A 17,069-nucleotide genomic window follows, 5' to 3' on the forward strand; every position below is an offset into this window, starting at 1 on the left:
AGAAATGTACAGTGACATGTACCCACTCTTACAGTAGCATACGGAGTAATAGTTTCACTGATCTAAAAATTTGGTGCTTTACCTATTCATCTCCCTCTTCCTCTCCCCAATTTCCAGCAACCACTTGATCATAATGTCGCCATAGTTTTTGCCTTTTCCAGAATGTCACAGTTGGAGTCCTACAGTATGGGGCCTCTTCAGACTGGCTTTTCTCACTTAGCAGTATGCAATTATGTTTCCTTCCTGTCCTCTTATAGCTTGATAGCTCATTTCCTTTTTTTTTTTCTTTCTTTCTTTCTTTTTTTTTTTTTTTTTGAGATGAAGTTTTGCTCTTGTTGCCCAGGCTGAAGTGCAATGGCGCGATCTCGGCTCACTTCAAACTCTGCCTCCCGGGTTCAAGTAAGTCTCCTGCCTCAGCCTCCCAAGCTGGGATTATAGGCGTGGGCCACCACCCTATAATCCTAATTTTGTATTTCTAGTAGAGATGAGGTTTCTCCATGTTGGTCAGGCTGATCTTGAACTCCCAGCCTCAGATGATCCACCCACCTTGGCCTCCCGAAGTGCTGGAATTACAGGCGTGAGCCACTGTGACTGGCCTATTTTTTTTTTTTTTTTTTTTAATATGGAGTCTCTCTCTATTGCCCAGACTGGAGTGCAATGGCACGATCTCTGCTCACTACAACCTCCACCTCCCGGGTTCAAGCAATTCTCCTACCTCAACCTCCCAAATAGCTGGAATTACAGGCACTTGTCACCACACCTGGCTAATTTTTGTATTTTTAGTAGAGACGGAGTTTCGCCATGTTGGCCAGCTTAGTCTTGAACTCCTGACCTCAACTGACCCACCCATCTCGGCCTCCCAAAGTGCTGGGATTACAGGCATGAGCCACTGTGCCTGGCCAGCTCATCTCTTTCTAATCACTGAATAATATTCCATTGTATGAATGTATCATAGTTTGTCTAATTTTTAGTTTGTCTAATTTCTGTCTTGTTTTTGAAATAGGAAAAAATCCTTCATTTGGAAAGAAAAAAAAGTTGGCCAGGTGTGGTGGCTCATGCCTGTAATCCTAGCACTTTGGGAGGCTGAGGCGGGCAGACAACCTGAGGTCAGGAGTTTGAGACCAGCCTGGCCAACATGGAGAAACCCCATCTCTACTAAAAATACAAAAATTAGCTGGGCATGGTGGTGCACGCCTGTAATCCCAGCTACTCGGGAGGCTGAGGCAGGAGTATCGCTTGAACCGGGGAGGTAGAGGTTGCAGTGAGCTGAGATCAAGCCACTGTACTCCAGCCTGGGCAACAGAGCAAGACTCAATCTCAAAAAAAAAAAAAAAGTTTTGCAGGGAGAGGAGGCGTTGAATGCAGGTGCTGGGACCACCTGGTGAGGTGGGGAAGTGGGTGGAGCAGGGCATTCCTCGGGTGAGGCGCTGAGGTGCTGCCTGGGGGAGGGGGCTGTAGAAGGGTTGGCAGCTGCTAGAGGAACTTAGCTGGAGCCCAGGGTCTTGGGAGAGAGGCGGGGGTGTGACAGGTGCAGGAGCCTCTGGGATCTGATGTCCCTTCCTCTTGACTTATGTTTTGAGGGATTTCCTGTCTAGCTTGTGGAGGGTCAAATCACCACTTTCGGCCTCTTTCTGGCAGCTGCGGTCTGGGAAGATAGACAGAGCTATCCTTTCATCCATAAGCTGCTCACATTTCCCAGGAGGTGAGGGGCTCAGAGCTGGGATCTTTAGCACCTTCCTGGCCAAACTGGCAGTCCGCCAGGTTGCCACTGGTGTCAGGGCTGAATTCACCAGCTGCGGCAGCCCCTTTGACACCACTGCATTCCCAGGGTTGGGTAGCTGCAGGAGAGGGGGTTGTTAAGCTCCCCTCAGTCTCAGTTCTGAGACCTCAGATCTCATGACTGAATGAGGCCTTGAAGATCATCTGGCCTACCCTTGGGTCGACCACTGGCATCTCAGCAAATCCTCAACAGGTGGCCTTCCGGCTCTGCTTCTTCACCTGCAGTGCCTGAGCCAGCCACTCCATTTTTATTTTTTATTTATTTATTTTTTTGAGACGGAGTTTCGCTCTTGTTACCCAGGCTGGAGTGCAATGGCACAATCTCGGCTCACTTCAACCTCCGCCTCGTGGGTTCAGGCAATTCTCCTGCCTCAGCCTCCTGAGTAGCTGGGATTACAGGCACGCGCCACCATGCCCAGCTAATTTTTGTATTTTTAGTAGAGATGGGGTTTCACCATGTTGACCAGGATGGTCTCGATCTCTTGACCTCGTGATCCACCCGCCTCGGCCTCCCAAAGTGCTGAGATTACAGGCTTGAGCCACCGCGCCCGGCCCAGCCACTCCATTTTTAGACAGCTCAAACGGTCAGGAAGGTTTTCTTAAACCTAAAGTCTGATTGCTGTAACTTCTACCCAGAGGTGCTGGTTCCACACACAAGGCCATTTTCCATGATCGATCATTTAGAGATTTGAAACCATTCCCTGGCACTGTTCCCTTCTCCAGGCTAAAGGGTTTCAGGACCTCATCTGTGCTGCAGGTGGTATTGGTGGGGCACCTCCTCAGATATTCCGCTGGAGCACTGAGCAGCAGCGCCCTGGAGAGGGAGCTGAGACCCCCTCTTCCCTTCTGGAGAATTGGGTGTAGCTTTTCCTGCCTGGGTTAGTGCTGGGACCCATGGTTTCCCAGGCGTGACTTCTCATCTACACCCATGCCGAGCAGCCCACCCTTTCCACACTGATGACCCATTTTCCAACAGGGAAGGCAATTTGTTCTGCTTCTGTTAACCTCACATCAATTGCCTCTTGTTCTTTTATGCTCTGATCATCAATTAAAAGATCCTTTATACAGTACTGCTCTTGGTGGATTTGCAAACCTCAGCTCATTCTGGACTGGCATCTTAACAATAGTCATCCTAGAAAGTCAGCCTCAGCTTGGTGTGGTGCCTTTTTCCAAACTTTTTTCCATGATTTGTTGACCTGTCACTACCTTAGCATGCCCTTGACTTGGGAGGGGACAGTCTGACCATTAGCTGTGGCCCGTCAGTGACCCACAGCTGGAGGCAGTTCCCCCTTATTTTGGACTCTAGCCATCTATCATGTGTGGACCACCCAGAGCCCACCCAAGGTGTGGGGTCGAGAAGGACTCCCTCATGGGCAAAGTTGGCCATGGCTTCCACTGTCGGGATTGCCCACTTCCTCTCTGGGGTCCCTCTCTTTGCCGCCTGACACTTTGGGTCCCACGACTTCTCCTCCTGCTTGGTGTGCACCTGCGCCAGATCAGGGAAGGGGGGATCCTATCAGGCCTCATAGGCGTGTACTTTTTTCAGAGAGAGAGTCTTGCTCTGTCGCCCAGGCTGGAGTGCAGTGGTGGGATCTCGGCTCACTGCAGCCTCCACCTCCTGGATTCAAGCGATTCTCCTGCCTCAGCCTTCCAAGCAGCTGGGACTACAGGCACATGCCACCACGCCAGGCTAATTTTTGTATTTTTAGTAGGGACAGGGTCTCACCATGTTGGCCAAGCTGGTCTTGAACTCCTGACCTCAAGTGATCCACCCGCCTCGGTCTCCTAAAGTGCTGTGATTACAGGCGTGAGCCACTGCACCTGGCCTTGATTTTAGCACTTCTTAAACTTCTGGCTCTATAAACTGCTCCAGGCTTACCTTATACTTTTCCTGCCCAGCCCTGTAATCAGCTATTTCACCAAGGAGCCTGGTTCCTTGTATTGGTTAACTGTATTTAGAAATCAAGATCTGGGCCAGACGCGGTGGCTCACGCCTATAATCCCAGCACTTTAGGAGGCTGAGGTGGGTGGATCACCTGAGTTCAGGAGTTCAAGAACAGCCTGGGCAACAGGGCAAAATGCCATCTCTACAAAAAATATAAAAATTAGCCAGGCATGGTGGCGTGTGCTTGTAGTTTCAGCTACTTGGGAGGCCGCAGCAGGAGAATCACTTGAGTCCAGGAGACAGAGGTTGCAGTGAGCCGAGATCACACCACTGCACTCCAGCCTGGGTGACAGAGTGAGGACCTGTCTCAAGATCTGTGTGTAAGGTATACTCATTGCTATTGGGTGTCACTGCTTCTAGTCTGTCTCAGAGGACAAATCTAGGGAATATGTCTACACATATTAACCCACATATATACACGTATCTATATGCCTGTATCTATCTCTCTGTGTGTGTATTAAAATAAACATGATTTTAGGCTACCTCCTACTCTAATCTACCACTACATGGTTCATTCTAGCCTCTTATGCAGTTTCTAAAGGCTCTGTGATAGTAAATGTTGCAGGTTGCTGGAAGGCTACAGTAAATGGCAATTATCCCTGATGACTTCAGAGTCTTTCGTTGCCATGTACCCTAGACCTGGCAGACATTTTGCTACCTGACACTGGACTCATCAAGATGAGTTGACGTACTGCCAGAATGACTTTCTGAGCTCAAGGTTATCCCTGGATCTGCCCTGTGGCTGCAAATGATCTCAACTAAGCAGAAACAGAGCCAGGAGGGGGAAGTCAGGTCTGGGGCTGTTGGTGCTGCACCTGCACTGTGCTGCCCCGTGATCGTGGAGGCACCAGGAAAGGCTGGAAGTCCACGTGGTTAGGCCTAAGATGAACTGACAGGGTCTCTTGCATTTAATTCATGCTCCCTACTTCAGTGGAAAGCTTAACAGGAACATAAGTTAGGACAGCAGCTTTGTAACGGCAGCTGACACTGGAATCATGGCTGCCGGGTCCAGACCCTGCTCATCATAAGGCACAACCAGAACTAAGATGTGTTGAGCTAAGGGACAGTGAGACCGTCAAGCTTCAACACGTCATTACCCAGAAGACATCCCAGACCCACACCTCCCCACCTTCGTGGTTCCTTGGCCTAAAGCATCTGGCCTACCAGCCACCCTCTGCTGTGCTTGCCCTCTGGCCTTTGCCATCACCTGAAATTGCTGTTTCTGCAATGACTTTCCTTCTAGTTGTCTTCTTCTCTGACTCCTATGCTACCTGCTGTTTTTCTTGCAAGGGCCCCCAGAACCCCTAACCTTCCCCATTACTCTGCTGAAACTCACCTCCCTTGCCTGCCGAGGCCCCCTGGCCGATAAGTTCAGGTGCCGTGACTGGTGCCTTCTCCAGCTTGTGCCGTGTCTCCAGCCCACCAGTTCTGCCAATTCCTGAACCTGGGGATCCAGATGGGATTCGTTCCTTCCTGCTTTGAGCCACCCATCCACGCCCTCGGCGCTCCCCGAACATCCTTGTGTGCACGTGTAGTCGGTTTCAATCCCCCCGCCTCCTGGCCTGCGGCTCTTTCAAACCTTCAGTCTTCTCTCTAAATAGATCCAGGTTTTATAGGAAAAGGCTTTCAAGTATGAATCAATCTCCAGAGGCCATAAAAAGAAAGACTGATTAATTCAAATACATAGCAACAAGACTTTGGATGTGAAAACACCTTGGGCAAAACAAGACAAGCTTGGAAAGAACACTTGCCATGCTGCTGGTCAGCGATCCTTCCTTCCTTCCTTCCTTCCGTTTCTTTCTCTTTCCTTTAGCGATTTTTCTTTCGTTCTTTCTTTCCTTTCTCTCTCTTTCTTTCTCTTTCTTCTCTTTCTTGCTTTCTTAACACTGACTTATGTGTTTCTTACTTATTTTTTTCTTTTTGAGATGGAATCTCACTCGGTCACCAGGCTGGAGTGCAGTGGCATGATCTCGGCTCACTGCAACCTCCACTTCCCGGGTTCAAGCGATTCTCTTGCCTCAGCATCCCTAGTAGCTGGGACTACAGGTGCATGCCACCACACCTGGCTAATTTTTGTATTAGTAGAGACAGGGTTTCACCATGTTGACCAGGGTGGTCTCGATCTCTTGACCTCACAATCTGCCTGCCTCGGCCTCCTACAGTGCTGGGATTACAGGCATGAGCCACTGCTCCCGGCTCAAAAAGGAAGTGGTTTTTAAATTTTCAGACGGAGTCTTGTTCTGTGACCAGTCTGGAGTGCAGTAGCATGATCTCAACCCACTGCAACCTCCGTCTCCAGATTGAAATGATTTTCCTGCCTCAGCCTCCTGAGTAGCTGGGACTACGGGTACCTGCCACCATACCTGGCTAATTTTTTGTATTATTAATAGAGATAGGGTTTTCCCATGATGACTGTGGTGTTCTCGATCTCTTGACCTCATGATTCACCTGCCTTAGCCTCTCAAAGTGTTGAAATTACAGGCGTGAGCCACCACACCTGGCCTAAAAATGAAGTTTTTTTGTTTTTTTGTTTTTTTTTTGAGATAGAGTTTCACTCTGTCACCAGTCTGGAGTGCAGTAGTGCAATTTCAGCTCACTGCAACCTCTGCCTCCTGGGTTCAAGTGATTCTTCTGCCTCAGCCTCCCAAGTAGCTGGGACTCCAGGCATGAACCACCACACGCAGCTAATTTTTGCATTTTTAGTAGAGCCTGGCTATATTGGCCAGGCTGGTCACAAGTGCCCAAGCTCAGGTGATCCACCTCCCTTGGCCTCCCAAAGTGCTGGGATTACAGATGTGAGCCACTGCGCCCGGCCCACAGTATTTTAATCAGTTTATTTATGTAGTGTTTTACGCTTATATGACACTCAGTATTTTAGAATATTCTGGTTTCCTTTAAGCCCACTGCTGCACTTCATTTGCTGTAACATGAGTTCTTCAGTGAGAAGCAGTGCTGGGCGGAACAGCGCACGATGGCTAAGGCATTTTGTAAATCTGCTTTTGGCAGAAATTTCTCAGCAGCCAGCATCCGTGCCAGGCCTGTTCAGCGATGAGGGAGGCGTGGCCCCTGCCTTCCTGGAGCCTACCCCAGCAGCCAGAACAGACACGGACACCAGCGGTTCCAGTGTCTTGGGGCCAGTGCTGTAGGCACAAGGAGGCACCCATGATTAGGGCAGGAGGGGACCAGGGGCTCCCTGAAAGAGGCAGCATGTGAAGGGTGGTGGAGGTGGGCAGGGTGAAGGGCGGCTCGAGGGCCTCTACAGCAGGGAGCAAGTGGCATGACAGCAGGGGACAAGGATGTATCTGTGGAGCCCCAGGAACTCTGGTCAAAACTCGTGGCAGGGCTTTCAGTGAAGAAGCATGCAAGGTCCTTCAACAGTGCCAGGCTCAATGGCATGAGCAAGACATGGGCTGGGGCTGGCAATGGTGTTGCAGGGGGCAGGAGCACACTGATTAGATGCGGGGAAGACGCTAGGGGTGTGTGCGCAAAGTTGTCCGAGGAGGCCAGGGCATAGGTCCAGGGGCAGTAAAGAAGGGCCCCTTTAGCTGGGCATGGTGGCGCGTGCCTGTAATCCCAGCTACTCGGGAGGCTGAGGCAGGAGAATTGCCTGAACCCAGGAGGCGGAGGTTGCGGTGAGCTGAGATCGCGCCATTGCACTCCAGCCTGGGTAACAAGAGCGAAACTCCGTCTCAAAAAAAGAGGAAGGGTCCCTCCAAGGTCACAGTCCTGACCTGGGCCGCCCTTAGACCCTCCCAAGAAGCACTGCGCTAAGATGAGAAGTGGGGTTTCCTCCGAGGGCCTCTGGTCATTCTGTCACATAGGAGGGACCAGACACCTGTCCGTTGTAAAAGGGTCATGGACATCACTCGGAGATAAAGTGGGAACCAGTCAGGAGACAGAGGTGTGCATGCCCCTCGTGGTTGGGCAGGAGTGAGCTGAGGTGAGCCCGAGACGGAACTGGAGACAGCAAGGGAGCCTGGCAGCGAGTCAGCCACGATGGCTGGAACCAGGGCAGGTGGGCACTGTGAGCCACAGAGCTTGGGGTGGGAGGCTGGACCCCAAGAACTTCCAGGAGCCTGGTGCTAGGTGGTGCCCGGCCAGCCCGGCCACAGATGAGCTGAGCCTCTGCAGGGGCTCCAACCACGTTCTGGGGAGCATCTGAGGGGGTCAGGGGGCTGGGACCCTGTGAAGAGCACCCAGGGCCACAGGACAGGCCTCTGGCTCTTGGGGCATCAATGTTAACAGTCCTCTTGTCAGGGACAGGAGGAAAGTCACCTGGAGGGGGACACTGGATTGACTACCTGCCTTCTTGGGCTCACAGGGGAAGAGACCTTGATGCCCCTTTCTCTGTCCATTCAGGGTCCTGACCGAGAGGGTGGATGGCAGGTAGAGGTGTTCTCAGCATTCCTCCCCCGCCCCCTCACAGAGGAGTCAAGGTGGAGGACAGACCCCGGGTGTGGAATGCTATTGTCTAGGTTTACTAACAGGAAGAGGTGGGGTGAGATGGAGAAAAGGAAGTTTTGCTCTCAGGGTGGGAATTTTGCTTTCCATACAGTTTACAGAGAGGGTCTGACAGGGCCCGCTAGACAAATGCAGAGAGAATGATTTGGGCAGAGCCAGGCATGGCAGCATAAGGCAGCATATGCCTATAATCCCCAACTCAGGAGGCTGATGCCGGAGGATCAAACACAGCCTGGGCTACCTACTGAGACCTTGTCTTAATTTTATTTTATTTTATTTTATTTTATTTTTTTTGAGACGGAGTTTCGCTCTTGTTACCCAGGCTGGAGTGCAATGGCGCGATCTCGGCTCACTGCAACCTCCGCCTCCTGGGTTCAGGCAATTCTCCTGCCTCAGCCTCCTGAGTAGCTGGGATTACAGGCACGCGCCACCATGCCCAGCTAATTTTTTGTATTTTTAGTAGAGACGGGGTTTCACCATGTTGACCAGGTTGGTCTCGATCTCTCGACCTTGTGATCCACCCGCCTCGGCCTCCCAAAGTGCTGGGATTACAGGCTTGAGCCACCGCGCCCGGCAATTTTATTTTATTTTTAAATGAGGCTAGGCACAGTGACTAATGCCTGTAACCCCAACTTTGGGAGCTTGAGGCAGGAGAATAACTTGAGGCCAGTTCAAAACCAGCCTGGATAACAATGTAAAACCCTGCCAGGGACCTCCATAAAGAAGGCAAAAAAAAAAAAAAAAAAAAAAAAAAAAAAAAAAAAACCACAAACAAACAAACAAACAAAAACGGCAGAGGAACTTCACGAAGTATTCATGGTCTTGTTGTGGAAACAGGGAACAGAGCTACCTGGAACCTACATACCATGATTTAGGGTAAGGCCAATACTCAGGTCGGGAGGAGGGTGTGGGATTAGGGATAAGGACAGAAAATGTCACCTTGCTAGCAAACCTATTCCCTGGACCCCAAGGGAGGCTGTCCTGCTCATGGCTCTTGATACTCCCTGGCCAGCGGGGTGGGGCCTCAGATCGGCTAGGATCTCTGCAGCAGCAGGAGTTGTTTTGGAGCTAAGGGCCCTCATCTGATCCGAAGCCCTCTTTTCCAGCAATCGAAATAATGATGTGCAGATTAGGCGAGCTGTAACCTATCAGTGTGACAGGCTTAAGAGCTCTGGAATTCTAAGTCAAGTCTCATCTCGGCCCTTACATGGTGAGTGACTTTCTGCATGACTTGACCTCTTTCTGCCTGTTTCTTCATATGTGAAATGGGGAACCCACAGGGCTCTTGTGAGATTTAAATGACACGTGCATGTGAAAAGTGTCTAGCACGGTTTTCGATAAATGGTCCACTTTACTACATATGACACTAATCTCACCCATAGGCACCACCTCTGGCACGAAGCCCCCTGGCCTCATGTCTGCACTGCTGGAGTCCAGGTGAGCGAAGGTCACCTCCTACTGGACTTGGCCCACACGGACCACACCTGAGCTGCCAGCCCTCTCGGAGGCCTTCTTGCCTCCATTTGCTGCATTCCTTCTTCTCCCCTTTGACTGAGAGCTCCTCAAGGGAACAGCCTACAGCTTCCCACTCATCTCCCACTCACCCCACCTGCCACACAGGCCAGCCCACTGGACAGGAGGTGACAGTATGCTGGACAGACGTTCTGAGGACTGCAGAGGCCTCCTGTGGACCCTGCTCTCTTGCAGCTGACCCATCAGCACGCTATACTCCTATGAATTGGTGGAATGGAGACAGGTTTTTTTTTTTTTTTTTCCCCAAGATGTTTTGAGTTTGAGTCAAAACGATCTTGACAGGGAACTGAGAGAGGTCTCACAGAAACAGGACTGGGGGACAGGATTTGGCTGAGGCTTTCAACTGACATCAGACAAGACTGCAATCAAGGGAAAGCAGACCTGGGGCACACAGGCAGCCACACGAGATGAGAAATACCAAAATGTGGACCATCCAGGTGGCCAGGGGACACAGCTCCAAAAAAGTGAGTGTGGTGCTGGATTAGCTTCACTGGAGGAACTGGAGGTTCCACTGGATGGTGCTGGTTTCATTCCACTGCCCTTTGGCAAACCATGTAAATAGATGCATGTTCTAGATGTGAATTTGCATTTCCTGCTTTCTCTCAGCAAGATCACCTGTGGACTAACGGAATGCCTTATTCATCAGCATGGTATTCCATATTGCTTTTAATCAAGAAACAAATTTCACAGCAAAGAAAGTGAGGCAATGGCTTGTGACCAGGTCATCATAGTCATACTGCACACCTCGCCAGGAGGAAGCAGCTGGATCAACAGAAGGGCGAAATGGCCTTGGGAAGACTCTGTGACAGTGCCACTTGGAAGCCATCCTGAAAGGCTGCAGTGCTGCCCCAAAGGCTCTGCTTTGCATCTGTTGTCTCTCCCATAACCAGGATTCATGGGTCTGGGAATCAAAGGATGGAAGTCGGAGTGGGTCCTCTCACCTGTGCCGTCAACTGGAGTTCTGCTGGTTTGGAGGGCTTGGTTTTCAAAGAAGGAATCCTTCCGGGAAACACAAGACAACAGCTCACTGAATTGTACACTGAGGCACATTTGGCTGTCTTGGGCCCTTCTGGGCACGGAACCAAAGGGGTTTACTGACTTGGGGGAATTACCAAGGGGAGCAAATGCTGCTACATCCTAGGGGCAGGGAGAACTGTCCAGGACCCAGAATTTTCTGGGGTCCTTCTTAAAAACAGCAAAAATGAAAAACTGTAACAAAGGAATAACAACTAATTCAGACACCCTAGGAATAAAGGCTTGGATCAACCATACCAAAAACGAATCCTGACCAGCGGAGATCCTGGCTGAGGGCAAAGGAAATACAGAACAGGCAGAGGAGGAAGCGATCCATCGCCTACAGCCTCGTGATCGCTACAGACGACGTACACATTCTTGCTTGTCGTGTGCACAATTTTCTTCTCTCCCCACCTCATTATTTCATGCAATTTTTGTTGGAAGTAAACTTTACCCTTAGTATTTAGGCACCATTCTCTTGTTCCGTATCTATTCAGATGGAATTGAAACTGAATTTGAAGAGTCAACACAGCTCAGAGATTGACAGTAACTCATGGGCTTTACACGTCCTTTTTGAGAGAGGGTTTAACAGCTTCCAATTAAGAACACCTTCTTGGGCACAAAGAAGGGCTTTTGTGGTAGGACAGAAGTTGAAAGGCATAGAAGGCTGTGCACAGATGCTGAATGGCTAACAGGGGCTTGTGCCAGTTACAAAGCTCTTGTCCCTCAGTTCCACATCTGCTCTTTTTAGCTCTGCTTTTGTGATAGCAGGGATAGAACTCTGCAAACATCTCTGCTTTGCCAGCTGGCATCCTGTTGGATTCCTGCAGTAGGGTGCACTCGAGGGAAGCTTCCACGCTGCAGAAGGGGCACGCTCCTTCCCATTCCTGTCAGCATTGCTGCAGCAGTTGTTCCCACAGCTGTGGGTGATTTCAGTTGCCATTTCTGACCTGCTCAGAACCAGCTTCAGGATGGCCTCAAAGACCCAGCAACAGGTGAGGAACACCCATCCTCAGGGCGCTTCTGGAAATTGCGCCTTCCTTAATTCTTGTGTGGGTTTCTTGCTTTTTTGATTCCTGTGTCAGTAATTCTTTTTATCACATTGTTGAGACAATGGCATCATTTCTGTCTCCTATTTGGACTATGACTGACACACAGAAAGGAGATTTCTATCTACAGAAACTAAGTCTCAAAACTGTATTGTTTTAAATCTTTTGTCAACAATAACTGAGGCTCGGCAAAGCCTCTTTGTCCCTCGGTATATCATGTGGGCACCAGCCATTGGCATGCCCCGTGTGTCCGTCTTGAGGCTAAGCAACTTAATATAATGAAAACATTCAAGCTCAGGCCAACTGATTTCTTACATCAAAATCAAATTATTTAAACTTTCTTCTATTCCAATATTCCTTACCCCAAGTTAAGGAGAGTTACCAACTATATTTTGATAATGAAAATGTAAATTGAGTTGTGGCAATGATTAATACCAATCAGAGAATATTCTCACAAATCTGCATAGCGACACTGCCACTGCCTGGACTGTTCCACATATTTTGTTTTGGAATGCAGTGAAGATGGAGACTCATACACTGAAGGGTAGAGTTAGTGACAGAACCCCCGCTTCCCTTGTATTGACAAGTCCACGACCTGGTTCTTGCTGATATTTTCCATTTATTACTGCAGTAGATAATTGCTCTGAAAGTGCAATACTAAATCACTCTTGTCATAGCCTCTGCTCTGTTTCTACTGGCAAATGCTTGGAAATTCATTCTTTGAGCACTGTGGACCACAAGCTTCTCTCTGGGTGGAAAATTATTGCCACTGCCAGTATCACAGGGCACGCACATGCGGGAGCAGGATTCAAAGGCAGAGCACCGGACAGGAGTAAGGGCCAATTTCAAACAGCAAACCCAGCAAAGGGGTTAGAGGAGAACAGCCCTAACTGCAAAGTGGAGAGCGACCCTACACTCTCCAGTGGCAACATAACATTCTGGTTATTTTGGCCCTGGCAGACCTTTTTCCCTTTGTCTCTGTAACAGGTGATACCATAACCATAACCAGGTCACATCTCAGCATATTAGAGGCCCAGGGAGTAAAAACAGATGAAAAGACCTCTCAGGCTAGTTTGGAAAAACAGATGGTTAAATAAACTGATGATTTAATCTCCCACTGAAACCTGTTAGGCAGAATATCTGGGAGAACACTGGGCATAAGATGCTGCCTAACTGGCATAAACCCTTGCTCTAACCAGCATAGGGTATGTTTTTGATGCAAAAGACAACTTCAAATACTACAACAAAGAGGAAGGGGAAACATGAGCAGCTCTAGAAAATATAAGATTCAAAAATCTGAACCAAAACCAAAACCAAAACCAAAAACTATAGACAACACACCTAACCAGTAGGCCTGGCCACTCACACGTAAGCACACTGACTTCCCCTACACACACAACAGTCAGGCAGATGCCCAAATAAGGGCAAATCCAAATATCTACTCTTTGGAATTTTCATGGCAAATTTGAGTTTAGGCAAAAGTGAAGACCTCCCTGGGGTCTAAACAAATCTCAGGAGGCAGCCTTTGCTCTGCATGTAGCCAATGGTGCTCTTGTATTTGCCTGAGCCCTTCGCAATTGTCTGGACACCAGAATGCATTCTTCATATTCCTGGAGTTTAAACTGCTGCTAGATCTTCTTATCTGATCTAACTTTACCTGTAATAGAAGCACCTCCCTTTTGGCCCCTGTACTCACTGTTCTTTCAGGAAAAAAGCATCCCCACAACAGTGGTAACCAGAGGGTGTTCAGGAATGGAAAAGTAGGAAGAGAGTAATACAAACACAATAAGGAAATGCCTGTTATTCTCATATGATTTCTCCAAGACCGGGTGACCAAGCATCCCCTAGTCTTCAAGGATATGTTTTAAAGAGAGGCCTTAATTTAAGGTACTACAATCTTTGCTCACAAGAGCCAAGTAAGACAGTGCTACTTGGAGGTTGCTATAGGACTCTTACTCAATTTATTTGAATCCTAGGTGCTCTTTCGACCTCTCTGACTTCAGTCCTTCTGGAGTCAGATCACCCAGCTTCTCTGATGAGTGACTGGTCATTTTTAAAGCATGCCTGCAGTAGTCTTCAAGAGGTTTCTGCCTGGGCATCACGGATCAGCACACATTTGCTTATACACATACCAGGTGATGAGGACTCAACCACTGCAGACAGGCAGAGCCATGCAAATGAAGCCACCCAGCAAGGTCACCTTTTCTTTAGATGTCCCAGTTTCAGGATGATAGAATTTGCATATTAAGTGTTAACAGGCCTGGCAATAACCAGCTTTTGCTTCTCTTCCTCAATGAGGGACATGTCAGAAACAGGCTTGACACACAGGCTCTGCGCATACAGGAAAATGATTTTGGTCACTGCCCTCAGCTCCAAATTCTGTACTTGGAAGCTATGTTATAACCTAGCTCCTAATCAAACTGGCTTCTGCTCCAGCTTAGTTTTCTAGGGCATTCCCTCTAAGCTGCCTCAGTGAAACCAGTAAGAGCCACTGGATTACAATTCTAAGTGCAGCAGTGCCTAAGAAGGAAAGAGTCCCACAGGAGAAGGGAATGAAGGGAATAAGGCAGGAGACGATACAAAATCCTGGACAGTCATCATATCAGTAACACAGCTTCAGAAAGTGGTGGGCTTGGAGGAGGGGAGAGAAAGAAACAAAATGTCCCAATAATTTAATGGCAGAGCGAGAAGAGAGCATTTACAGCTATTCTAGGACTCTCCAACAGAATGCTTTTCCTGGGTGCACAGACATTCATAATACTGGTTACTCTCATCAGCAGCTCTGGCATGTACACGTGGTCACGGTACCCTTCATACAGCACAGGAAGAGAACACCAGGACGCCCGAGAGGCATCTGGACAGCACACAGCGAATAGAAAGGCTGAACGCCCCCCGACAGAACCCCGTTAAAAAACAATGTTTGTCTATTACAAAGTCACGTTTTCCGTTTTTCCGCTTTATAAAGTCAGCGATGCTGGAGGGTGTCTAGCGGAGTCCGTCCTCCAGGAATGAGTGCAAAAGGGGAGCGCACGGCTCAGGGACGTCCCTTCAGTGAGCAATGGAAGGACTGGCTGGAGGCCTCCCATCCATTTCGGACAAATACACACATACAGAAAAGGATTATTGCCAGCTTGTGTACTTTCACAATGTGATTTTTGTATTTCGAAAGCTTGAATTGTCCCTGCAAGAAAAAAATGAGAGAAAATAGAGTGTTCAATACAAGGATCATCTATACAGAACTACACATACACAGGGGGGAAACGGATTCGTCAGCCCTCAGGGTCTCCATGACATATCCCGGGACCTGCCTCACTTGTCAATCTAATGCCAAAACGGCAACCCACCTCCCGAGTCCCTTGTACAACTTCGATTCAATTTTTTGCAACAGAAAAAGATTCAAAACAATTCAAATGCAGATCAAGAGGGGACTGGTTAAATATTAATGCTAGGGCACATTCATAGAAATAAAACAAGGAAGCTCTCTACTTTGCTGTGCAAAGGGCTCCAAGATAAACTGATAGCTTAAAGTGCAGTGTGTACACATGGTATGCTACCTGTGTAAGTGGGGGTTGAGAAACAAGGTTATAGGTTCACATTTGCTAACATATATGTTACGAAACTTTGCAAGGCTAAACAGGAAACCAACAACAGTGGTTACCTGGGGCAGTGGAGGTGGGAAGGGGCACACTAGAAACCGGGCAGATGGAGGAAGCCTGAGGAGACATTCTCTTTCTCTCCCCCTCTTTCTTTTTCTCTAACACACACTTTTGAAAAAACTGAACCAGGTGGTTATCTTATATGAACGAAAGACCCAACCAACCAACCAAATAAAAATTCTGAGTTTAAAGCTTAGAGCTGCTTACAGAAGGAAAGGATATTCTCGGAGGTAAAATCTGGGTACCTTTCACTTTATCTTACTTTAAAAACATAGCTCTACTTCTTGAAAGTGTGTGTGTGTTGGGGGTATGTATGTGGGGTATCTTCAATATGTGTTCTCTTAGTTGCCTTTTACTGGATATAGACAGGCTTGGCCAGCCACTAGTGACCCTTCCTGTCCCACACTAGAAATCTAATGACATCTTAGCAGGTCCTGTCACCATCTGAATCTCAAAATTTCAGAGCTGGCAGAGACTTTAAAGGCCACCAGTTGCTGCCCTTGCCCAGTGATTTGGACTTCACTTTGTTGGAAATTTTTACCTGGATTTTGGAGTCATTATTTCCCTTTGATTTTGAAGGGACGTTATAGATGTTCTGGCTTTGACTTTTTTTTTTTTTTTTTTTTTTTTTTAAGACAGTATCTCACTATGTTGCCCAGGTTGGTCTTGAACTCTTGGGCTCAAGTGACCCTACTGCCATGGTCTCCCAAAGTGCTGGGATTACAAGCCCAGCCTGACCTATCTTAAAATTGTTATAATTAACGGTACGTATGGCAACTGGTTCAGAGTAAATATGTACTAAGGAAAGAATATGCTCAGTCCAGCCAAACAGCAGTTTCTTTCTGTTACTGGCTAACAGATCTTTCTCCATGATGACGGTCAGCTGACAGTGACCAACAGCCCCCACTACACAAAGAGAATGACTCGAGACAAGAACTGGGAAACTGGAGCTGGTATAGGCAAACTTGGGCTGGGAAGAAACTGATGCTATCTCAAAAGTCCACTGGCATTTTATAGCTGGCATGCATGACCATGTGGTTCATTTATCAATGGCTACTTAGCACTTCAACTATTTTCTTTCTTTCTTTCGTTCTTTTTTTTTAAGATGGGTTTTCACCATGTTGGTCAGGCTGGTCTTGAACTCCCAACTTCAGGTGATCTGCTCGCCTTGGCCTCCAAAGTGCCTGGATTACAGGCGTGAGCCACCATGCCCAGCCACTTCAACTATTTTCAACTGAAGAGTTGAAGGTTGAAAATAAAGTTAATAGGATGGTCATCTTTTTAAAAGGCCAATGATATTTTTTAAAAACTCCTTTCACGCTTATTATTATTATTATTATTTTGTCTTTTTGTTTTTTTCCTTTTTGTGGAGGATGGGGTCTCGCTATATTGCCCAGGCAGGTCTCGAACTCCTGGTCTCAAGCTATCCTCCCGCCTCTGCCTCCCTAAGAGCTGGGATTACAGGTGTGAGCCACAGCACCCAGCTAAAAAACTCCTTTCAAAAGGACAGACCCCTCTAAGATGCCACAAGTAGCTAGCAAAGGATAAGGAACACATGTGATCATAACATGGAGAAAAGCAAGCATAACTGATTGTGTGTGTGTGTGTGTTTGATTTCTGAGTTCTCTTAGG

General features: G+C 48.2%; 1 protein-coding gene across 2 annotated transcripts in view; it reads right to left on the reverse strand.

Annotated features, from left to right (window-relative positions):
- Positions 1 to 10,366: 10,366 nt before the first annotated feature.
- Positions 10,367 to 17,069, reverse strand: part of EIF4E2 (eukaryotic translation initiation factor 4E family member 2) — a 34,443-nt gene continuing 27,740 nt past the window's right edge. For both annotated transcript variants that reach the window (XM_010347202.3, XM_010347201.3), the window contains one exon: positions 10,367 to 14,962. In XM_010347202.3, the coding sequence (XP_010345504.1) occupies positions 14,923 to 14,962 (40 nt within the window). In that variant the 3' untranslated portion in view covers positions 10,367 to 14,922. The remainder of the gene's footprint in view (positions 14,963 to 17,069) is intronic.

This window comes from Saimiri boliviensis, chromosome 5 (genome assembly GCF_048565385.1).
Source record: "Saimiri boliviensis isolate mSaiBol1 chromosome 5, mSaiBol1.pri, whole genome shotgun sequence".
Taxonomy (NCBI): Eukaryota; Metazoa; Chordata; class Mammalia; order Primates; family Cebidae; genus Saimiri; species Saimiri boliviensis.